This window comes from Apteryx rowi, unplaced genomic scaffold (assembly GCF_003343035.1).
Source record: "Apteryx rowi isolate R43461 unplaced genomic scaffold, aptRow1 scaffold_544, whole genome shotgun sequence".
NCBI lineage: Eukaryota > Metazoa > Chordata > Aves > Apterygiformes > Apterygidae > Apteryx > Apteryx rowi.
The window spans coordinates 149,945-175,823 of record NW_020450810.1 but is presented as its reverse complement, the minus strand read 5'-3'; the positions used below and the strand labels follow the sequence as shown (position 1 = coordinate 175,823).

General features: G+C 34.6%; 1 protein-coding gene across 5 annotated transcripts in view; it reads left to right on the top strand.

Moving 5' to 3' along the window:
- Positions 1 to 9: 9 nt before the first annotated feature.
- DPH6 (diphthamine biosynthesis 6) overlaps positions 10 to 25,879 on the top strand; it is a 174,492-nt gene continuing 148,622 nt past the window's right edge. Inside the window, exons 1-3 of one of the 5 annotated variants that reach the window (XM_026081350.1) lie at positions 10 to 320; positions 3,842 to 3,936; positions 6,233 to 6,426. In XM_026081350.1, the coding sequence (XP_025937135.1) occupies positions 3,867 to 3,936; positions 6,233 to 6,426 (264 nt within the window). In that variant the 5' untranslated portion in view covers positions 10 to 320; positions 3,842 to 3,866. Of the gene's footprint in view, positions 321 to 357; positions 541 to 1,876; positions 1,956 to 3,841; positions 3,937 to 6,232; positions 6,427 to 25,879 lie in introns of those variants that run through there. The other 4 variants (XM_026081347.1, XM_026081348.1, XM_026081349.1 and 1 more) reach the window with 4 other exon arrangements.

Sequence of the window (25,879 nt, the reverse complement as noted above, 5' to 3'; positions counted from 1 at the left end):
CCGAGCAGCTCCTGCCTGCCCGCCCCGCTGCGCACTTTTGCCTGTGCTTCCTGCGAGCTGGCCGGCTGTCAGCGCGGGGCGAGCGGAGCCCGGCCTGCAGGCAGGCCGACGCGCCAGCAGCTCCCGGCGTGTTTCTCCCCGTTCCGGGGCGTCCAGCAGCTGCCAGTCTCTGCGCAAAGCTGAAATTCTTTCCCTGCTCTTTTATTTCCCGTCACCTCGGTCTCCACGAGGGAGCGGGGGCAGCCCGGGCGGCGGGGCCTGCCTCTGCCGGGCCGCTCAGGCACAGCCAGGGCTGCCCAGCGCCCGCTGAGCTTTCAGCTGTGGGTAGTTTGGTTTGGTTTTTTTCCCTGATGCTTTGCAAGTGCTTCATGATCTCTTATGATAGATTTTCTTCGTGTGTTTTAAAGATATATTTCATTTTGCTCATAAAAAAAAGAAAAAAACCCTTAAGTAGTAGTTTGACATGCCCTGTCTTTCGGAGACTCCTTTATTTGCTTCGCCCCATACTCCTGCTGCTTGCTGTCAGCTTTTGCAGTTCTGGTACTGTAAATAGGTTTTTGTATTTTTGGCAAGAGGTTAACGTTATTTTTCTTCTTTTAACAAAGTCATGTTCCTTTCTGGAGAAATTTTAGTGAAAGTATATATGGGAAAGGATTGTTCTTAACACTGTATCTTTATTTTTGGGAGCAATAACTCTGTTTACTGAAATCTTAATATTTAATGTATTAAATTATCTCAGGCAATGATTACTGTCAAGCCCTGTTGAAACTGGGTTTGGCCACAATAGGTACAAATCAGTGCAAAAATTATCCAAAGAGAAAAATTATACAGCAAACATTACCCACATTTTTCTGGATTTGCTTAAATGCAGACCAGCAAAATCTGTTGCTTTTTCTTGTATAGACAAGATTTTGGTGTCCAGGTTTATTTATTTTGATATTCTCTAAGCAGAGAAATGTGTTAAAAGGCAGGATGAAATAAAATCCAAAAAAAGGTTTGTAACACAATTGCTATTTTAATAGGCAGTTTTACAAGGATGGATTTAGTTTCAGAAATAGTTTTAAGAAGAGTTTTAAGGAGACATCAAAGTGTCTGAAATCTTTGTAAGAGAGCTAGTGCCAAAGATCAGAGGAAAAAAAAGAAGTCTATTTAAGAAGTGCTTCTTACTTTTGAAAAGACCAGGATTATATACGAAACTACTTTAGCATGTTTYTTTTTCTTCTAAAATGTTAACCGCATGTAAAGTTGATAGTCTTGTTTTAAGGTGGTATTTATGAAGTAAACCCTGTATCGTGTTTTGTGCTAAATCATAGTTGTTTTAAAGCCAGTCTTCTAACTGAAATGTGATGCTTTTTCAACTCTTTAATTCTTCTAGAATTCTCTTAGTGTAAATGGTTACACCTGTCAATAGAAGGGAATTTTTGTTTCCAGAAGTCTTTAATGGAGCTGTATCTTTATGGTTACCTTATTTTTTCTTTTGACATTTTGTTTGTTTATAAGCCTACCTGTTACCATATCTGGAACATTGTCAAAACTAATCCTGAATGTGGCCCAACTTCATACAGTCAGTTTTCTATAAAAATGCTTTGTGCTTTCTTGTATGATGACATTTGGGAGGAGTTCCCGGGAAACATTTKCAAAGCTACCTCAATATGTGCCTTCACGTGTCTTCTTAAAGCTTGTTGTTTTTTTTTTTTTCTTTTTGTTACAACATATTTGACAGCAGTCATGTTGGTGCTGTTCTGAGTCCACCTTTTGCAGTATTGGCTGTCTGGCTTCATTGGTCTTAACAGTGTTTTACAGTTAGATTACAAGTTTTTGTAGGTGGGCACCTTTCTTTTTGTTATTATTTTCTTGGCACAGTTCATTTCTAGGGCCGTGATGACAGTAATGCAGAAAATAAATAACGATACAGTAACATGCAGCCCAGCTAGCACTCCACAGATGTCAATCAAGTAATTTGAATTTAGCATCATCTTAAAATATAATTTTTTTAATTTTGAAAAACTAATTGAAAAGATGAATAGATTTTAGTCTAGTGCCATTTTTATTTCTGATTTTTTTTAAAAATGTTAACATTGACATGCTGTAAATAGCATAGACAAATAAGTATCTATTGTCATCTGATGATTTTTCTTAAGGTGTGCTTGGAGTCGAAATCAGAACTACTGGGAAGCTCTTATTTTTTTAGAATTAATTCATTCAGAACAAAAAGAGCCTTTGTCTTGTTATGATTTTGTTAAGCCTGATATTTCACAGTACAAAGTGGATGGTAACTACATGAGCAGTATCAAGCACAGTATCCAGTATTAATGAACATATGATTTTATATTGTATTGTCTGTGTATGGGTTAGAGGAAAGTTGTAGGTATGCGTAAGAAAAATGTCCAGTATAAATGGAATCTCAGATTAGAAATCTATTTATTAACACATTTATATTTATAGTTTATGTTTCGGTGCTATAAAAATTGCTTTATGAAAATCTGTTAAATGTGAAAGGATGCCATGTTATGTGTATTATTTCTCCTTAGTTTTGAGTTGTAGAGCAAATTAAGGTTAGCATACAGAAGTTTAGCATGGATAAAAGCAGAAATTGAGGGAAATAGCTGTATGATTATATTCCTGTAACACACTTTTGAGCTCTTGCATGGAAAGGCCAGTTGGAGGAGTAGATAACAGTGGGAACTTTGCATTGGAAATGCTGAAGAAATTTATTAGTAATAATATGGCCTCAAAGAAACCGATGGTCTGTTGTAGCAGGGGCTGCTTGTTACTCTCTGTTCTCCTGTTCTTCCCTCTGTGACTGTAATGAGGCAAGAGGCAGATCATCACACTGATCTAGATCTGGGTGTTCTAGTCCCTGCCTTAGACTGTGATTTCTGTGCTTTGGCTTTTAGAGAAGCTGCGCACAATCTCTGTCTGCAGTTGTGGTATGAAGGCTATGAATTTGAACATGGATTTTGTAATCAGTGTGTACTCTAGATCAGTCTTGGTTTTATTGTTGAACTGTAATATTTCTTTTGATAGGGATTAAAATCCATGACAACATTTGTATTTCAGTTTTACAAGGAGAATGGGATTCTTTCCTTATTGATGGTGAAAAAAAGATTCCAGTAGGTCTTGAGTGAATGTCAAAATTAATGTTTTTCTCTCTGTTATGGTGTCATCTCTAGGCCTTAAAGAATATTGTTCTGTTTGTTTTTCTAGCTTTTTTTTTTTAACCAGCAGTAATTATTTTTATCTGCAGTTATATGCAATATAAAACCATATGTCCCATGCAGAGCCAGCTGAACCTGCTCCCTGTGTAATTAAAACTTTTGAAAATGGGAAGTACATTTAAAATGTTGAAACTTCAGACAGAATATCCTGTCAAGTATAATCCCTAACCTGAGAATTTTCATTTAAAAAGATTGCTAATGCTGGTAACTCTTTGGAGCGCATACTGTCTTTTTACCCAAGTTATCTAGTAATGGATAAAAAATTATTCATCTCTGGAGTAAAAGACAGTCCTTGTTCTGAAGGGCTTCCTGTATAAGTGGCTGCTCTTCATGGAAGCTCTCACATTAGAAATAAGATACAGATTAAAAATAGATGCACATTTTATGGATACTGCATTTAGATACTGTACCTAAATACTAACCATTTTAATTATACTTTCTGTTTAAGCTTTGGTATGGTGAAGTCCTGTCCTTTTGCTGTGGTTAATTTTTTGCAACCTTTTCTTTATTTGAAAGCTTTATAACCAGCTCTGATATTAAATTGTAATTAGGGAGAAGTCATAAGAGGCTAAAACTTTTGGCAGTGCTTTAGCTTAACTGTCCCTATTTTCTTTTCCTTACAGTGGTGGGAAGGACAGCTGTTATAATATGATGCAGTGTGTTGCTGCTGGACATCAGATTGTTGCTCTAGCCAATTTAAGACCTGCTGAAAGCACAGGTATGAAAGCCTCATTTCTCACAGGAGATTTTTTTGAAATAAGAAGGAATGGAGGCACAGCTATGTCTGAAATAAGTTCTTTTATGTATTTGTATTTAGTTTTGCATATTGAAGGACAATCTGAAAATTGTCTTTAAGAGGCAGAAGAAAGAAAATGCTGTGGAGACTTAGTAAATGTATTTTTACTCAAAGGGAAAAAAACACAAGAGGATGAAGACCGGTAAAAGAAAGGCTTGCACAATTTGAAAAAAGGAAAACATGAATATTTCTGGTAGCATAAGCAGGGAATGTGTGAGTTCAGTAGCACAAATAATAAAAAGTGGTACAGGATATCATCTAACAAAACAAACACTGTTTTTCTAGAAACACTTTAAACTGGGATTAACCAATCTGTCTGCCAAAAATAAGCAGTTCTGCTGCTGCTTGTTCATTCTCATCCCCATGCATCCTCCTCCATTATTCTAGCCCAGCACTTGTGAACTGGATTGGAGCACTGATCTGGATTAGAATTGACTTTGGTTTGCTGCTTTTCCAAACCCTGCTGAGTTAGTTTTAACATGGAGCAATTTTCTGATCAGTTCCTCACAAGCTGCACCTAGACTTATTTCTACACAAGATAATGTGTGATTCTCAGACACACCTAAGTCATTGGTGGGGGGAGAGAGAGAGATTGATTCTTCTGTGTTGGGCTAGAGTGTAAACCAAATGAAGTAAACTTGAAGTGAGGTTTGAAAAGAGGGTGAGTTGTTTCCCAGTTGGTAGGGGAGAATTTCCAGTGTTAAAGTATGTTAACATATGTTATTTGCTTAATGTATGTTATCATAAGGTATGATACTTGGTAACTGCACAGCAGGAAGATGTGCAGAAGTTGTGAAGGGAAAGGTGAGCTGACATCACAGATGAATCATGGACAGGACTGGCAAATACTAGGGAGTGGGCAGGAACATTTTATTCCCTTGGTAGCTAGGGCAAAATGATCTCTAATCTTGTTAAAATATGTTTGTCTTTAAACTAATTTATCCGCATCAGAAATGTAGAATATTGTCATTAAAATCATAAAATGATCCCTTTAAGTGTGTAGTTGGAAATTTTGTGGAAAGTTGATTGAGGTGCTTCAGGCAATAGTGGATTCTATTCCATTCATTTTATTTTATCTTGTACCACTCTTGCCTGGATAGCCTCAATTAATAAAGAAACTGTGTATTCTGAACTGAGTATCAGTTTAAAGGGACCTTGTCATGTTTTACGTACATTGAAAAATACTGAGGTTTATTTTAAATCAACTCTTCTTTCCCTGGTTGGTTAGTTGTGATTGTGGGTCCCTGAGCCCATTTTTAGCAAGTACGTATCTCTGTTCTACTGTATTGCATCACATATGACATGACATAATGGTTACATCACAAATTAGTTACCTTGATCGAGTTATAGACCTTTCTGTCTCCAAAATGTGCTGTATGGGCATACAGCAGAGATGCTTTATGTGTCTGGGTCTAGATTAAGAGTTCCAGCATTACAAATCAGCATTAAGATAGTGATTTGTGTTAGTTTTTAACAAATGAGGTGGAAATTTCAGCAGTAATGGTGTATTGCTTTATTGATCTGTTATAAAATTATTCAGATAATTTTTTAGTGTTAACTGTGTATCAGAGAGTTTGAGATTGTCTCTTGATTAAAGAAACAGCAGCAAGCAGTTGGTTACATTCTGAGGTTAATTTTTAAAGCAAGTGGAGTAGAAAGGGACTGAATATTATAACAGATCTGCTTTTTTTATTGTTGCAATCTACTTTTATTCTACTTAAGCTACAATAATCTGCTCTTCACTCTTGATGACCATGATAACTGTTTTAACAGTAACATTTTGGGAAATTTTGGCAACCTATTGCTTATTCTCCGTGTTGCAGTGTGTTCCAGGTTTCTTGCACTGAATATGTTGAAATATAGTTGGGTTTGTGCCTCTGAGCTGTGCCTCTTTCTGAATTACTGTATAAATAGGAGCAGGATCGGACCCTTACAAGATTTCTGGATGAAGCAGGGAGAAATAGTAAAGAAGAGGTAGACACAAGAATTTCAAAGTAGGCAGCAGGTTCATGACATGTATCTTCTTGTCCATAAGTCTGCTGGGGGGAAAAGATCTACTTTTTTTTTTAATTCCATGTTCATAGAGATGGTGTCACCAAACAAGTGTGAACAAAAAATATTAACACTTAGTTTTTTCTTAGTGCTCTGAAATGTTATGATTTTCTCTAACTGTTGAAATGATGTACTTAATATCATGCTTATTTCTTAATTGTGGCAGGGCAGACTGATGAATTGGACAGCTATATGTATCAGACAGTAGGACACCATGCCGTTGACCTTTATGCTGATGCAATGGATTTGCCACTCTATCGTTGTTTCATAAAAGGTACCAGTGTTAATACTGGACGAGTGTACACCACATGTGAGGAAGATGAGGTTGAAGACCTTTACTGCCTTTTGAAACTTGTTAAGGTATGTTGAATGAAAGAATGAAATACTTGGAGACAATTATGTTGCTTCAATACGTTACACTGATCTATGAATTTAAGTATATAATCCACTTGTGTATTTATGGAAAGGTGTGAAAAAATTTTTGGACACTTCTGCTGTTACAAGTGTAGCTTCTATTCCTTTGTTCTTCCTTACAGTGTAAATATATAGCATAACTTTATTTAATTTATTCCTTTTTCCCCCATTTTAAATCAGACTAATCAGTAATTAATCCTCATGTCAAACCAAAACCTTGTTCCTATTCAATCAATACACCTCTAATAGGTGCCTGGCAGATAATACAAAAAACATAATTGTAAAAATTATCTATAACCAAAATGGATGATACAGTTTCATATTTGAAATAATGTATTGCTTGGTTATTTGAATGTGAGATCTTCTGGGTTTTGTGCATTTATCAATGTATGGAAAGTAATGTCTATGCATTTGTATTTGTGTGCATTTATGCTCTATAAACCAAGTTTTCAGTTCTTGGTTTGTATGTTGCAGATCATTCACAAAGTATTACAACATATTTTACAGTTATGGCTTTGATTCTGGTAGCCCTGTAACTACATTCTAATATATCATGTAATAGCAATAAGATAAACCAATCTTTTTAGCTATAAAACCACTTTGAGAGATAATGAGTATATTTCCTAAAACACTTGAGATTTGCTCTTTGCAATTTTCCAAAAACTTCATGTGGTACTTGATTTCAATGGAATCTGAATTACTTCTCGGGAGAAATGAATAGAAAGATTTCAATTGACTCCGGAGGTTTTAGATGAAGTTTGAGTAAAAATGTTATGTCTTCTCTTTTGTCCTGTGTCTTCCAGTTATTTGTATTGATGATTCCACTGCACAGTACTAAAACAATGTAATGTTCAGAAGATCATATTAATTGCTATAGTTATTAAAAAAGTAAATACATGTTTAATTTTATTTATAAAATTGGTAGACTACTTTCTGAAACTTCAGCTAAAGATATTTCTGGTCATCAGTTTAGATATTGAGCATTTTTCAGCCCCCTTTCCTCCCACTCCATTTTTCCCCCAGGAAATCAGAAACGAGATTCATAAACTTGAAAGCTTCAGGCTTATACTTTTTTCAGTATTAAGAAACAATTTTTCAGATAAGACTAGGAATGTGGTTGGAGTGCAGGATGCTTCCCGAACCATGTTGAAGTCAGGCGTTACATTTTCTAAATATTTTTGATAAGGAAGTCATGCTCATCTAAAGTAAAATTGAGATCCAACACCTGTGTTGGAATATGAGACTACTAAATGGAAAAATAGTGCATATAGGCTATATTATCAATCTAGAGTGCTTTACAAAGTTTTAAAATGGAATATGTGTATCATGCAGGACAGGTTGAAAGAAATATGGTAAAGTACTTYTAGATGATTTTTTGAACCATGGTAATATTAGAAATTAGAAGGACTAGTATATATCATCTGTTAAAGCTGCATGATAACAGCTTTCTGATGCTGGGAAAGATAATAAATTACTGATCAATTTAATTAAAAATGGGCAGATTAGTGGCAATTAAGATGAAATTTCCCTTTCGATCCTTGCTGTCTTTGGAGAAATGGATGCTTTGACATAAATTAATGCTAATGTTGATTCTTGACAACTGCTTTGAAAGTTTGTACATGATAATTATAACTATAGTTGAAAGAGACGTTATCGAGTTGTCTGGGACTGAATAACTACTACTTTCTTGTATAAAAATACTAATTCCACTATAGGATATTTTAAAGACATAAATATTATCAATAYGTTGCCTTGTAAATGTTAGACACTATATAAATTTGCCTTTACAGTCAAGCCTATTTATGAAATTCTTGTGCAAACGTTTCAGTAGAAGTCTTGCATATTCTGACGAATAATTGACTAATTATATGAGGAGGATGTAATCTACAGGATCTGTAACTCTTCGTGTTGATCACTTTTTAGTTTTAAGAAAGAAACGAAACTTTTTTTCTCTTGTGTGTAAACATTAACTTTGAAAGCGTTCTGATTTTTTTTTTCCACGTTTATCTATAACTGCATTTTTATAGCTTTACTATGCAAGTCTTAATCACTGGTCATTTTTCTTTAGGGATTCTTATTTTCTTCAGCTGATGCTAATAGTTTTAAGCAGAGAGCTCAATTTGCTGTCTGTTGAAGCAGGGGGAGAAATCTGCAAAAGGCTTGTTAAATGCAGCCTTGAGTTGACTTAATTTCAAAGCAATGGTCAAAATACTATTTTTCTATCTAATGTTTTGGGCCTAAGAATACAGGAAAAGTGTATCTAGATGAAAACCGCATAGTGTGTCTTACTTTGTTTGTAAAGAATATTTATATTACAAGTAGTTATTTAATAATAAATTAAAGCAAACCACGTCTGAAAAACTAGTATGAGTTCAAAAAGTATTTGACACCTTTTAAAAACAATTTTATGAGAACAAGAATTTTTAAAAGCTAAATATTCCACTGTAGTGCTGAGAAACCCAGGACAACAGTCTTGTTCTAGTTCACAGGACTTAGAAAGTGATATTGACTGCAGATGGATGTGAAACTGATAATTTTATTTTCACAAACCCAGATGAGTGATATGCTGAAGTAAATTATATTTACTTTTAGTTGCCTGATGTCCTATACTAGATTGTCTATGTTGAATATGTGTTGGAAAACACATCAAAATACTTATGTGATGTCTAAATGTATCTAATCATACAGTTCTTACTTGATAACAGTTTTTCTATTTAATGTAGGACTTTTAAATCCTGAAATCTAAGAAATAATTTAATCTACTACCCATGTTACTAAATAAGGATTACTGAAATTCTGTGTCTGTCCGTGTTTGTCTATTTGCATGATTCAGGTTTTCTCCAGCAAAGCATATAAGCACTAGACTTCCTTGGTTACCTGAATTATCCTCCAGGGTTTTATCCTCTCTTTCTCTTTGAAATCAGAAAAATGTGTAGGAAAACTGTGGTTCTTGCACCTTAGTAATTGGAAAGAATGGACCATGGAGGGACTTCCATGAAACTTTCCTGCAGCATACTCCTCTTCATAGGTGTGTTTAACTGCTTTCTCCTTTTTCTAGGTAATTATGATCATGTCCAAATATATATTGGTATTTAATGCAAGCACATACTGAAGTGGCGCTAGAGAAGTTGAATGTTGGGTTGTTTTCAATATCCTATGGATCTATGGCTTAACTTTTGTTTAAGGCAATGGATATAATAGCTTCCAGACTGTACAACCCCTGCAAGATATTTTCCTTCGGGGCTGCATTTCAGTTGACAGTTCTGTCCTCTTCCAAGTTTCCTGCTTTGTCTCCTCTGCTGTGTGAGGGCTTGGCTTTTATTTGGTAAGATTCCACTGCTGGGACAATTTGTAGAATTCTGGACCTTGTTCTTGAAGGAAGTTTTTTTTTTTTCTTTCAGCTAGTTGTTCATGTTTTTCTATAACAAAATTTTCAGTACTAATTTTTGAAATTAAGTATGTCAGAATAAGTATATTGATTCTGTTTCTAATTTCTTTGTAATAAATTTACCTATGCTTATTCTTATTTTTAAAGCATGAGAGATCATCTGCAGTGCATTTTCAGTTTTAACATGTTAGTTTCTGTGAGAGTTCTTTTTGAGAAGCACTTTGTGGAGTCAGAACCTGCAAACTTACAAAAAACAGAACAGTATGCTTGAAAGAAAATAACATATTGGATCTCAGAACTGAAGGATTAATTGTGATATCATTGATCATCAGCTGAAAAAATAAGTATTGCTGTTGGGTGTACTGGATATATGAAATATTTTAATAATAAGAGCCTTTGCATGCAGCACTATTTCATTTTATCAGTATCCTGGGAGGGAAAGGAGCTGTAATTCTTTTCAAAAAATAATGTCCTGGAGCGTCCTGGAGCGGTGATCTTATAACTCAAAAAGTCAGTCACTGGGAATAGGTAACATGCCTTTTAGTTACAGCAGCAAAGAGCTTATTAATATGGTGTGACTCCTTTAGTTAATAATTATTTTTGAAGGACAGGATCATGATTTTGGAATAAAACCATAATAATATTTACTCAAGACAGGAAATATTCCTGTCCATATTACAATTAACATTGCAGTAGCTGTGTAATTTTTGACTTTATTTCACATGATACATTGATAGAAGTTTATCAGTCCATGCAGGATTATGTGGAAAAGAGGGAACTCTAAATCCTATCATTATTCCATGAAACTCCCTAAGATTTGGAGTTCTTCAGGAATCAGTGCCAAGGCTTGAGGTGAATGGATGAAATACAGGGTTACTCTGCAGTCTTTGTGTAGGGGTTAATTCTCTCACAGAAGATAAAGCTTTCAGTTCCACATTATTCCTAATAGTATTCCTTCATGCTAAGGAAGCAGTCTTTCCTTCTTTCTTCTTCAAAATTTAGCTGTTGTAGATAACGGGTAAAATGAGTTCTCAAATTCAGTCCTTTCTATGGCTGTTTGTCTATGACATTGGCACAGTAGTAATCTTCACATTAAAGCTGGCCTTTTGAAGTAATGCTGCTAATTTGTTACTTTTAAACTCTCCGAAGTTTAACTTTTATTCAGAGTATGACTGACTTATTTTTTGTTAATTGTGAAGTTGTTCCAATAGTTACACTTTTGTAGACTTATCCACTGCTCTTGTTGGATTTAAGGTATTGCCGCCTTGCCCATTCTATATGCAGTAACATATTTGTACAAGAAGAAATGTTAAGTGTGAACCTTTTCTTAGAACACAAATGTTAGGATTTTATTAAGTAACTTCTTCATTATAGGTCTAAACTATTCCTTAGCATGTGTTTGACTAAGTCACAGTTTCATCTAGTCACATATTTTAAAAAGTATTTTAGAGTTTAATTTAATCTCTGAATCAGCTAGGAAAGACCTTGCTATTTTAAAGCATCAGTTCTACTTGTGAATTTCACTGTGACTTTGGCCTTCAAAATAAAGTAGTATCTTATAATCCATTGTATTTTTTTTCAGAACAAACACACTGCCGCAATTAATGCGGATTGTGAGCACTAAGAGGGAGATAAACTTCATTGTCTTTATTTGGACATTAATGAATAGATATAAAATGTAATAGAGTATTCAGTTACTGGAGCCATATTTTGGAATAAGATAATCAGTTATAATTTTGTAAAAAACAATACTTTAAGAATTCTTAATCTGAGGACTTCAGCATGCTGTCCACAAAACTAGCTTTGCAGTTTATAAAAGTCCAGACAGGTAGGTACCTTCCTCCCCTCTTACTGGTGGGATTGAGAGGGTTCAGACACCTGTAGAACAGTTCTCCACCGTAGTCATCATTTCCCACTTTTTAGTTGTAGAAAATCTGCTGTTTTCCCTATTAACATTTGAATTATTTGTGGATCCATAGGCTAATTCCTCTGAGTGATATTTCTTAAAAATGAGAATGATTGAAATTACAGCAAGAGGTATTTTTCTTTATGCTGAATTTCTCAAATAATCACCCCCCTTGATTTTTTTCATATTTTAAGGTTATTGCAAATCAAGAGAATTATGCATTTGATATTTCGATAGATAAACTTTGTATAGTTCAGCAGTTGAAACACAGAATTTATATACAGCTAATAGAATTGTAACATCAGTAGTGAACAAACACCCCACAACACTTCAGTGCCTAGGCTGGGGGAACAGTGATAGACACAAAAATGGAAGTTACTTTTTGGTCCTTCTACTAGTCATATTGATTAGGTGAGCTTTTGGACACTGTATCTCTTACAACATTTCTTTTTGCTATTAAGCTTGAATATTGTATATGTTTTGRAACTCATGAAATGACTACCTAGGCTGACAAGAAATAAATAACTGTGCTTCTTTGTAAAGTAAGAATTTTTTTTTGAGACAAAATATTTGATGTTTTCATGTGGTAAACACTAAGTTCCTCTGCATTTTAGAATGACTAGATTTTGATCTGTGAGAATTCAAATTGTCCCTTTGCAATCATCATTTTGAACCACTTTTTTTTTTTTTTTTTTTTTTTTACAGACCTGTGATTTTTCCATTTAGTTAATTCTGGAGCAGAGCCCCATAGCTTTTACTGGCCAAGCTAGAGGACGACCATTGTCATCAGCAGTGAATGAGATGTCAAATTAATAAGGGGCAAGAAATAATTACATAGTTGGTTGCGCTTTAGTCAGTGTAAAAATATTGTTGTGTGTCTTGTTCCATTCACGAGATGGGGTTTGTTTTTTGGTTTGGATTTTAAAATGAGATGGGAACAAGGAAATTTACTAATCAACAGGATGCCTGTCATTCTCCACTTCTGGGCTGAACTGGTCAGGAGAGGTCAGTTTTCCTTCCAGAATGGGATCTTGAGCAACATCTCAGAGGTAGCTTCTTACCGTGAGAAATGCTGAGCTTTAGGTAAACAACAAAGTCACTGTATTTCTCCCTGTTAGGTGTGTGGAATTGTTTTCATTCACTCTCAGTCTTATGTTAATACTGAATAAGCAGAGACAGTCAGGCTAATGGTGAGAGATGGTAAGCAAGCCCTGGGGCTTGTTTTGGTCAGCTTTAAAACCTCTGATTGCCAGGTTTTCCTAATTTCCCATTTCCGGAGCATCTCTAGTGTGACCTTGCCTGCTGAATATGATGTTCTGGGTTGCAAGATTCTCACATGCATTTGGAAACAGGCAGCCAGGCATTGTTTACAGGACGCCAAGTGAACTGTGCACTCACAGCAAGTTTGATAAACACACATTTCCTCCTTTTATCAGTGAGATTGCAGAATGTGAAGTATGAGTTTCCAGTTTTACTCATTCCTTTCAAACCTTTTCCTGTTTAAAAAAYGGAATCTCACTAATTGGATGATGATCTGTCCTTAGGTTTGGGGGGTTTTATTGTTTTTTTAATTCTACTTACTGGTTAGCGATACATTATTTCAGTGCCTACCTTGGCCAGGTTTGTCAGGCTTTCAGATAAAAGCTTTCCATTTGCTCAGTAGGAAGAGGTTCATCCCTATCAAAGTAAAGTGAATGCTAATTAACAGTAATGACTTCTAATCACTTTGCTTTTATACTCCTTTAGGAGCACTGCTATTATCCAATGTAGTTAAGTGAAATGCTTGTATATGAATCAACAATGCTGTATTTCTTCTAGCAGCTATTGCTCACAATCAAGCTTTGAATAAATTACTTAGGTAAAATTGGTTTTAATATGCTGTATTGCATGGGGAGAAAGTAACCTCAAATATCTTGTTAAATATCTTGAATAATTAGAGTTATCTGTTAACATTTTGTCACTCAGTATTGTAGTTAAGTAGAAAAATACATTAAAATGTTTAAGTCAATTTTGTAAACGTTATCAACACTTTTTTTTCCTTGATTTTCAATTTTTTTTAAGTGACATGCATAGACTTAGCCTCAGTAACAACCCCATTTGGATCCAGTTGCGGATCAGTGAGAATGAGCTGTAGCATTTCTGAGTTAAAAATCAGTAAATTTTACATAGAAAGGACTTATCCCTTAAATTAAGAACTTATTTTTTTTTTAGTCTAGTGTCATAGTGTATGTTCTCATTGGGTTAATATGCACTTCTCTTACTAATACTGTGAGTACCTAATAAAACCTGTTAATTTTATTTACATGCATACAACCTGTCTACAATCATAGAAACTTCAAACGGAGCGTAAAATAATAATAGCAATAACCTATTAATACATAGAAACAATAAAATAGATGAAATTTTATTCAGCAAAAAATGTACTCTTAATCAGAAACAGTACTAATGAAAAGCAAGGAATAAATAGATTATTAGACTAGGAGAATGTTCATCAATTTTAAAATAATTGTAATTTAAAAATAGAATCAGGCTAAAGAGAGAATATGCAGTATTTCAGATTCGGTGGATTTTCCCACCTAACGTTGCACATACAGGGCTTTAGCAGCTGAAGATGGCAAAAACTGGATGAAACCCATTTCTGACACACAGTTTACCTCTTTTTTTTTTTTTTTTTTTTTTTTAATAACAAGTAGCTTAAAATAATTACTTGAATCATTTAGAAGAAGTCCCAGGTCTTAGTGTCTGTGAAGGAACTGGCATCTGGTGTGGTAAATATATTTTTGTCATTGGCTTGTGCAATTTGTTTTAAAAATGGGGTTTTCATTGTGTGTGAGTTTCTTTTTATGTGGTACCTCTGTCTTTGGATGCTTAGAGACGCAATTCCTCCACAGTTACCATCACAGCTTTTAGGCACATGGATGTGAGTGAATATCCACAGGCAGCACCTATTGTTGGGGTTTTTTGTTTGTTTGATTGATTTTTGGTTGTTCATGCACGTAGCTTAAAACGGTTTTCTGGTACATGTTTTGCAATGACACATCCTTGTCTGTTTGCTTGAGCTTCTTCTCTGTTGGCATTTATTCTTTCTTTTAGTGAAGTTATTGCCTATCTTAATTTGATAATACTTTCCATATAGTCTTTCCTCCTTAAATGTGAATTGGAGTTAATGTTCATAAAAGTCCTATGATCTTTGTTATATTACTGTAAAACATGCTGCTAGTGGTCTTCATCACCAGGATGTTTAAAAATGAGCAATAACTTTCTCCTGTGCAGTTCCATTTAAATGGACGGTACTATCCATATCTTATTTCAGTATTTTGGTTTCCTGCTTGGCAACCTCAGCATGCTTTTTGAGGACGAAAAATGAAAAATAAGAAAAATGAATGATCTTATTTTGTGCTGAGGCAACTGGCTGGTTTATATTGTTTACACTTCTCATTAGGCATCAGTAATATATGTTTTAAAATTTGTTAGTGTTTAATGAAATGTATTTTATTAGAACTAACCCAACTACAATCAAGGACAGGAGAGCTTTCATATAGTTGAACAGTAAAATGTTTATCAAATTTGTTTTCATAAACATTTTTATTTCCTAAGCTCATTCTTTCTACAAAAATAATTTTGGTTACTTATACACTTACTGATTTATAAAAGTTGGCTTATTTAATATCCCCCCCCTATTTGATACAAAGATCATAGTTACAYAGAGCATTGCGCACTTTAATTATTTTCAGCTGCACGCTTACTGTTTCTGATCAGTATGTTTAAAGATAATTCTTCTGCAAAGACTAGGATTTCATTTGGTATGTATTTCACCAACATTACCATTTTCAGAATAGAAATGATTGATTTGTAACTGGCATTATAGAAAGGAATAAAATAGAATTGGCCTTTTAAACAGAACTGTACAGTATAAAGATGTTCTTTTTGTTGATAAATTCTGTGTATGGAAGAACTGCGTAACAGTCAACACTCATTTTCATATTGATTATGACTAGGATTCCAGTAATAGGTTGCTGTTTGTAAAGGATAAGAAGGTGCTATGATTAGTTACCTTTTCCAAGGAAAGTACTACAAAGGAAAATGCCAAATATGTGCACTGCAGTATTCCTATCAGCCTGACAGACTGCTATGTGAACTTTTTTTTTTATTCTATTTTCCTTCAGAAATACAGCTTCAGTCATTTTGCCTTTTTGCCTTATTATTGTATTAGGTTTAGTGCATTTACATGCTCTCCTAACTGTGGATTTTTTTTTTTTTCCTGACAGTGTTCTCTTCTTGGTCCCTGTCACCATTGTAACACTTGAAAATTGATACAACAGTGCCCTCTGTAGTTTCTCCATAAATGGTTACTACATGCTGCTGGGTTTCAGCATTCGGGTAAAGAACAGGATGTTTAGATTCATTTTTAGCTCAAACAAAAGCCCTTTTTTCTTAACGAAACATTTTGATTTTCACTGGCTGCTTTACATTCAAGAAAGGGAACAAAAGAGACTATTCTGAGTCTTCTTCTAGGTTTATAAGCTATCTCTTGTCATTATCTAGTGAAAATCTGACATTTTATAAGGCATTCAGGACAGCCATTAAAGCTGTATAGAATTTTCTGAGTCATGTAGGCTTTCCTGAATTTTTTGTTTGAGGTGGAGCCTCAAAATAAAATAATTTTAAACCTACTTCCTTTGCGGTTGCTGCTTCTCCTTAACTAGGTCTTGCATGATCTGCCAGGGTCTTCAGATATGCTCACCAACAGAACACCTAAGCTTTATTAATGACGTTTTAATTCACACACTGACTGAAGTAATTGTTGTTCATTAGAATTGATTTGTCTCTAAAGCTCATTTACAATTTAGATTTCTTTTTTTACCTCATTATAGCTTAATATGCAAATCACTTTTTATTCTGCATTTTGTGCAGTACTTAGAAAGGTTTGGTATTGAACACAGGTGCTCCTTGCATTCTCATACATGCACACGAGTATGCGCTTGCTCATGTTCTCTCTCTCTCTCTCTTTCTCACACACATGCACRCACACACACAACRCCATTTAAATATTATAAGCTACAATAAAAAAGCATGACCTTTGAAAAATAAATGTTTTAACTACAATTAGTTCCTTCTATAACAGCATCATAAAAGTCACTCCGTGAAAAGTTAAATGGCTTTATTTTATGATGGGGAGTGTTAATGTAAGTGTAGAACACACTCTTAATGCACTTCTATGAATTGAAAATCATAAGTCATTGCAGTAAATTATCGTTAATGATATAACCATTGATGGCAATTCAAAACATTCCTGTATCTCTAATGATTTGTGTTAAACACATGACTGCCCACATCCCTTAGTACTTTTTGAAGAGTAGGTGGATAAATGCACCAGCTTTCTACTTCTGAAAACCATTTTTTCTGTGTAACAAGTGATAAGAATGTTGTTATAAATAGTGTTCTGCATCACAAACCATTCTTGGCAATATTTGAGATCTGGTAATAAATGAAGACTAAATTAAAATGGACTCTTCTGATCAGAGGCGAGATGTTTTGAGTGGTGTGTAGAAGCTTTGATTTTTGCCTACTTAGATAATCTGTAGTCTTTAGTCGTATGAGGTCTCTGCTTTTTACCAACACATGGGATTGTATATACTGAAATGTTGCTGGAAGAAGTAGTATCGCACATAGTGTGTACTGGCTAATCTAGCAAATACCTCCATTAACATATAAAGATTACAGAAGTTAAAAAGATGACCTCTCTTTTTTGAGTAAAGCAGCTATTATTCTACCCACAAAAAAGGTTAAATTTGGTCAAAGTCACTTAACTTCATTCTAAACTTAACTAAAACTTAACTGTGAATCATGCTTAATTCTTGCAATGATTGCACAATTATCGCTAATCTTAAATATTGATTTTTTTTGTTTGTTTGTTTCGTGTTGTTAATGAGTTTCTTTGTGCACTGTTAGCTTCATAATACCAACACAAGCCTGTTGAGCTGTCTTTAATTTGTTTTCTTTTCTTAGCATGGGGGTTGGGGTAAAACAAGTATGTTTTTTCTTCATTATAGTCCTACCATGAGTATCATGGATTATTCTAATTTTTAAAGTGTCCTTGAAAGCTTACCATATAAAGAAAAGACAGAAAATGGATATTAGAGAAAATAGGTGATCTGCATTTCATTTGTAATCAATAAATACCTGTTTTACATACAATTTTAATCTTTTCAGTGGAACATCATCAATGTTCACTATTTTTAGACAAATCTGTCATTCAGATTAGTGGTAATTTTGCTTATAAAATGAAATCTAAATTCAAAGAGAATATTTTAATGAAGAAAACAAATATGGGTGCTTTATTAAAAGTGCATTCTGGTCGGCAATAAGAGAGGGGTTTAATTTTGAAGTGCAACCTTTGAGACAGATAAGATGCTTTCTATTTGGAAAAAATGGAAAAGGTATATTTTCTTGCAATGAAACTAGCAAATTAAGATTCAACTTAATTAAAATAGTGATAAATGTAGATTATGTTATTGGAGACAATGAATTATGGCTGTTCTGTCTACTGAGAGCCTGCATAATTTACCAAGACCGTGCAAAGCAGTGGCAGAGCAGCCACTGCARACAGTTATAGGAAATGTCCTGTTTATTCTGCATATATTTCTTTTTTTAAATTAAAATGTCAATGATATTTTTACCCCACACTACAGCTATTACCACTCCCCAAAATATCACTTCTTTTCATCTAGTTGGATTATGTGATTTCTGTCTGAAATATTTAATCAAGAATATATTTAGAGTACATTTTTAGTTTATAGACTACTGAACACTTGTTTTCAAATAACTTGCTTAAGAATGACCACTGAAACATTTTCAAATATCCTTTCATGAAATCTGAGCTGATGCGTGTAAGGGCAAGACTGAAGATCATCTTAATTTTAATTTGCAGTACTACTTTATTAAAAAAAAAAAAAAAGACTTTCCCAGCATTCAAACTTTTTTTATCTTATATATACATGCAAAGCACTGATTTTACCCAGTTAACAGTAAATATTAGCTATAGGAAGAAAAATAAATATTGCAATCTAAGATGGAATGTTATTTGACATGACAAAAAGAAATGGTGTCTTTTTCACCAGAGACATTTATAAGTTTTTTTTTTTTTAATATATATAACTCCAGTGGGCTATTTATTATTACTTTCTTTCTTTCTGTGGTAGCTGATCAAATGAGAGAGTATTTTTGATGGTATAACATTTTAAAGACAAAACCCAGCATTTAGGTTTTAGTCAGTCACTTTCTGGCATGCCTGTATTTAAAACTATAGGAAGAGTATGTAATATTCTCAAAACAACTGTAAAGTGTCAGCAGATACGGGGGTGTGAGAGACAGAAAATAAATAAACACTTTTTTTTTTCTTTCAAAGTATTTTCTTATGGAACTGTTTGTTCTGCGTTCCTTAGATATTTTGTTTTAGTGTCTTCCACGTTGTCCACAGACAACTTCTTTCTGTTGTGCTGCTTAATCAGTGACTTGAGGAGTCATTTGTAAGATAGCAGTAGTACTGCATGGTGTATTTGATGCTGTCCGGCCTTTTTTGTCATTTATTTTTGGTATCTAAAACAGTGATACTGTTCTCTTTCAGTTAGACATCATGTATTAACAATCCGTCTTCGAAGCAGATGCATTAAATTATCTGGCATAACTTTGTCTTCTTGGCTTTCTTTAGCTTCCATGTTCTCCGGCCCATGTACCAGCACAGAAAATGTATGTGTGTTTATGTGTATAGATACATAAAATTTTTCAGAGCTTGATGTTTGTGATTTTACAGAGCTAGATAACTGTTGCTTTATAATTGCTTGGCTTAGTATTCGTCTTTCCCATCCATGTATTCATGTTCCATTCCGCTGTAGTTTGATTTGTTAAGTAAAGTCATTGTTTTTTTTCCTTCACATTCCACTTAATTTTGTTTAAACTTGTACAGATTTCCAGTCATTGTGTTTTTTTTTTTTTTTTTTTTTTTTTTTTTTTGTGTGTGTGTGTGCTACAATAACCCCTTTTTGACACCTTTAGCATTAACCTTACCCTTTGGAGACCAGTACTGGTTCCTAGGGAAAGTCTGTCAGTCATTATTTATTACCCGCTTGTCACTGTGACTTATTGATTGCTTACATCACCATTCTCAAAAGTATTGCTTTACAGAAACGGTGAACGCTGCTGCAAAGGAAAGATCAATAAATGCTTTCAAAGGAAGATTTACYCTGAGACTTAGATCTTCTTTTTAATACTAAATCTGTGCTGTTAGTTATGAGATGGTTTTAATATTTTGACATTAGGTACTTTTTTTTTTCCTCAAAATGGAAAGTTGCTACTGTTAACTAAATCATTTATGGAATAAACATTTGAAAAGATTTCTTTGAATTTCAGTGGTACTATCACATATAATTGCATCAGGAGAAGAGAGTAGTTATTTGAAATCTTCATCAGTTGAAGAAAAATTCTTCCCTCTCACTGTGCCTATTAAAATCTCTTTGAGAGTTTGATGACCTATGCTGTTATTGCCAGAGTATCTAATTCCATTTGATGTGGTGAATATTGACACCTTTTAAAAGATGATTTACCTGGAAAGTTATGTGAATATATAATGTTAAATTAATTGTATTCGTTGCAAATTCAAGCAGTTCAGAATTTGCAAATGGCAAATGAACAGTTCATTCTCTGCTTTGTATTATTTTTGTCCTTTGAATAAGATGGAAAAGTAAATTGTGATCATATTATTAAAGATTATATCATGAAGTCCACTACCAGGAGACTAAATAAAGGTTGCATGGGTGTCAGATGTTCCTTAATTTTTGATTTTTTGATTCTGTAACATTAATAATGTGTCTTTAATGTTTTCTGAAGTGAAGATTAAAAAGATCTAACACACACACACACACACACACACACATACACACACACACACACACATCCCTTTGGATCAGGCATATGAGCAAGTCTGGAAGTAGGAAGCAGGTTTCATGGGCTAGATTTTTGCATTCAAGAGTTGACTGGGAGTTCAGTGGGAATTCTTGTTCGGTTGATTTGTTCTTTCTTTTTTTTTTTTTTCTTTCTTTTACCTTATTGTTACTGCTCCATCAGTTTATCGGTACTCTGAGTACTGTGCTATTATCAGTTGCTCCTAATATGGTTGTATCAGTGTCATACCAGCCTTGGAGTACTTATGCTTTCAGTAATTATTTTACCCGGCTGTCAAAATTTTGGCTGCCAGCATATTCCTGGGATATACAAACTAAAGAAAGGGTTTGTCATGTTACAAGATGTGGGTCTAGTGCCTTATAGAATAGGAACTCATTTTTCCTTGGCCATTGCCACAGTGTTAGCAGTCTATTAGAGTAGCCTGCTGTATTACCTTTTTATTTTCTGTCTGTAGTTAACCTACTTCAAAGCAAATTTACTTGAATATGAAGAAAAATGTACAAAAACATAAAAAGTCTTCCAGGAATGCTATGTCCAGTCCACAGAAATGCATGTATTGTAGTTTTTGTACGTCATTTTTTTGCTTTGATTTGAATGCAGGCAATTTTGAAAGGTGTCAAACTTCCTGTATTATGATCAAAGCAATATATCATGGCAAAAATTTCATCAACATTTAAATCTATAAAAAATTCAGAAGCTGGAGGATCCTTGCTTCCAGGCTTGGTTTTAGTCAGAGCTCTAGCATGTTGGTTTGCAGCAAGTGTTGTTCAACTCCTTATGGTTCCTGGGAAGTTTCCTTTCCATCATCTCTGAAGTCTGCCTAAAGTTTTTCCCTGCTCCATTTAGCAATCTCTGTTTGAGCATTTATTTGTGATATACTAAGAAAATAGCACAATTACAACCTGTTTGTAAAATACTGAAGAAATGAGGTGTAAACTGTGCTTAAGTGACTTATGCTAAGATTGCACAGAAAAGAATAAGAAAGGTTTCTCTTCCCCACTCCCCACCTGTTCTCTCGTTCAGCTGACTTGCAGGTTTCTGATAAGGTGGCAGGGTGTGTTGTTGTTGTTGTTGTTGTTTTTTAAGAGAGAGCGAGCCTGTTTAGAACTTTGAAATTAGAGCTTCACTTAGATAAGCATTTCTTAAATTTCATTGTTAGATTTGCAGGTTGTTGTCTTGATTCCTTTCAGGTAGAAGGTGTTAGCTTGTGCAGCTAGTCTCCCCTTTGAACCCATGACTCACAGAGGATCCATCCAGATTTAATTTTCACCCCAAACCTTTTGCTGTTCCTCCTTGTCCAGGAGATACTCTGTCCATGCTTAATTAGAATAACAGTTTTCACTTCCTTAATTATGCAAATGAGCCTGAATTAGGCAATGGTCATCTCTAATGCTTAATTCCTTACTTCAGGGAAGTGTAGAACTCACTCCTCTCTTTGGTGACTCATTGGTATGTTTCGGTGTGCATCAGTGCAGAGGATGTTAGGTTCTTATCAGTATGTGCATTTAAAACATAGGAAATGCATTTATCAAAATAGGATGAATATATCTTATTAACAACTTGTTGACTGGTAGATTCCTTGGTGAACAAAATACTTACGCTCTTATTAAAAAGCTATTTTCCTATCCCTCTTATCTTGTTATAACTACTGTCCACAGTCGGGGCCACAGGGTCGTAAGTACACATTTGCCTTGTTAGATGCCTCAGTCCTTTGAAACTTGAGTTCCTGTGTAAAAAAAAACCAAAAAAAAACAAAAAACAAAAAACAACAACACAAAAAAAAACAAAAAACCCCCAGCAAATAATTGCAGCACCTTGATTAGAGAAGAGGCACATGATTCAGAGCCTGATATCTAAAATTCATACTTATACCTTTCAACCATAAAACATCTTTGAGATGTCTTTCTTTAGGCTACGGACTGAGTTAGGGAAATTCTGATTTAAGCAATATTATCTTCTGAGTTTAAAGAGTCAGTTTGTTCTTAATCTCAGAAAATACTATAACAATCTGTCTTCTGTTTAGGAGTGAGTGAAGAGGGATGGTGAAGGAAAACAGAAAAAATCTGTTCTCTCTGATGCAGTTACCTACAGGCACTACCAGAAAAATTAAAAAAAAAAAAAAAAGTAAATCTGGCTTTGATAAAGGCTTTTAAAGGTGTGGAACCTGGATGGGAAAAGGAAAATGTTACTGGCCTTTAAGCAGAGAAGGTACACTGATACCTCACTTAGGCTGTTTTATCTCACTATATACTTGCTATCAATATCATATTAAAGCATCATATAGAGAAATACTTTCTTTCAACAAAGTGTTGTTTGAATTATATTGTAAGTCTAAACTTAATATTTTGCATTATATCAAGTCTCTCTCTCTCAAAAAAAAAAAAAGAGGAAAAGAACAGAGGAACAGAATCAAATGTGTAAGTTATCTTTACATTCCATCCATTTTCTTTCTTTTCTTTTCCCCCCCCAGAAAAAATGTTTTACTCATGGTAGGTTGGTGCTAGGAGTGGAACAGGTAGGAGAAATGTTGGAATTCAGTGATAAGGATTTGTGAAGATGAACAAAAAGCATGCTTTTTGAAAGATATTGCAATTTGGGGGAAGAGGGGAAAAGATATACCCTAATCTTTCCTTCTTCCTTGCTCAACAATTTACTTCTACATCACCTTTTTTCTTTGCCTTTTGGAATAGATTATGTTACAATAGGTTCAGGATAATTCAGTTTACGGTTATCTCTCTGGCAGTGTTTCTGATTTTCTTTGCAATGTTTTCTGGCCTATGGCTTTTCCTGATATTGTTTGTTCTCCAGGTTTGCCTCTGATTTTTATGTTAAAATTAATCTCTTTACTTTCTCTCTCCAGTCTTAAACATTCACCTGCCTTTAATCTCAGGCTCACCCCAGTAGGCTGTATACTTGTCCTGTTTTCTAAAACATTGCTAATCCCTGCCAACCTTGCTCTCTCAGTTGCCATGCTTGGGTATTCTTTTTTGGTTTTTGGCACTCTCATGATGACTGAGGCCATGTTTTCTTCCTCAAAGAAGCAAAGCCTCGTTTTCACCCAAGTAGAAGCAATAGGAAGTAATTTTCTTCTTGACTAATCAGCCTTATTTGCAAATGCTAAAGGAATATAATGGCTGCTATTCTAAAAGCAACCTGAGGCTACAGTCCTGTTGACGATATGAGATGTCAGAACTTCACAGGATTGAAGGTAGATTTTAGATTTATGACAACTGATAAATAAAGCAAATTATTGCAGATCTTATGATAAAATTAAGAGATTTTTCAGTTTAGTCATCTTTTTTCTAACAAAATTGTCATGCTAAGCTTTAGAGGAAGGTGATTTTTCTGTAATTTTTTTATCATTGTTCTATTACAAAAATACTCTGAACCTTTTACTTTGCTATTTATTTCTCTTTTCCTTTTTGCTTTTTTTCTGAGCTGATATTTTCTGGTTTTATCTTTTGCCATTTCTTTGGCATTTTCTCATCTGCCTTCTTTCTCTTTCTTCCAATGTCCTTCTAAATAACTTTCTTTTCCTTTTTTTCCCCTCAAGGCAGACCCTCAAGCCTCCCTTTCTTTCTGCTTCCCAAATTCTCTCTGCCTTAAAGAAATAAACTTCTAATTGTCCCCTAAGGTGCGTGCTTGTCAGCCTAGGTTGGGGCAGTGTTGCTTGCATATGTTGGCATTTCCTAATGGCTTGCCACTTTCAGCTTTGTCTGGATTTAAAGTGAGTTAGACTTCATGTGAATCTGATGTTTAGGGCCTGATTCTTACTTTTCTTGTTCCTGATATAAAGAAGGAATATTATATTTAGTTTCAGAATCATTATACCTGTATAAAAATAGGAAAACTGGACCAGATTTGCCTAGAATGTTCATGGAAAAATATTGTATGCATTGACTATTTTGAATGCAAAATCTTAATGAAGTTTGTAATTCTTTGTATATATTTTTATAGTATGTACCTCATTATGACCTTATCTTGAAGCTGTCTTGTAATCACCTGACTGAAAGGAAGAATTTCCATTTTGTAGGGAAAACATTTCTAGAGGTTTATGGTGAGAATCTGGAGGAAAATTAGATACTGAAATTTTCTGTGAAACAAACAAATCAGAAAAATTGAAAGTTGTCTGTCTGTCTTCCGAAACTTGAACAGCTGGCTCTTCTGAGAGAGCAGCTTTGGGCATTTTCTGCTGCTTACTGAAGCTAGATATCCTACCATCAAAAGTCCAGGGATATCTGGCTTGCAATGGCTTTCATCTGTTGCAGCATGGTTCACGTGCAGGCAGGAATGTTCTGCTGTCATGCTCATTCCTAAGACCCTTCTGGCCAAAATTAACCGGGATCATTCTGAGTCACTGAAAGGCTTCAACCCTGCCTTACAGTGGAGTGAGCCAGATTCCTTAGACTGGCATCTGCAGATTGGACAGGACGGGACCATGTTGTCAGGTTGGGGCCAAGCAGATAGGGAAAGTCCATTTCTAAGTTCACAATTCACATGGGGAAGCTATACTCAGAGCTGTGGACCATGTAAACCCAGACTCCATTGTGGCTTGTTAGGTGAACTGGCAGGAAACCAGGGAGAAAACGCCTTCTGTGTTATCTGGAAAATTGCCAAAACCAATATGTTCTCATAAAACATTTCAGCTTTAATGGATTGGCATTTTTAATGAAAAACTGTTCTGTTGGAAAATCCCAGCCTCTAAGTGCTACTATATTACTCTTACTAAATAGTAATAATAATAATTCTACCTTCTTCTGCCTGTTAACTTTGTTCCATGTTCTTGTGCCTGGTCTAAAACAAAATGAGATTGCTTATTCATAATGTTACTGTATTGTCTCATCTTTTCTGCCCTGCATTTTAAGGAAGTGTTTAAAGGTAATGTTGATTAGAAGCAGTTGAAATAGCCTGGCGGAGGTGGTGCCGTAAGTACAGTGCCGAGTTGCACACTTCAAAATTCTCCTTGCAGATATTTATTCTTAAGTGTTTACATCACAACTCAGTTTTCAGTCTTACTAAAAACAGATTGTTTTGCTGTTATATAACCTGATTGCATCTCTGATTGCATAACCCCAGCTATGATAGAGAGTATGCGTTGTTATTAGATTTGAAGTGAAGTGGGTTAGGCATGAAGTGTAGACTAA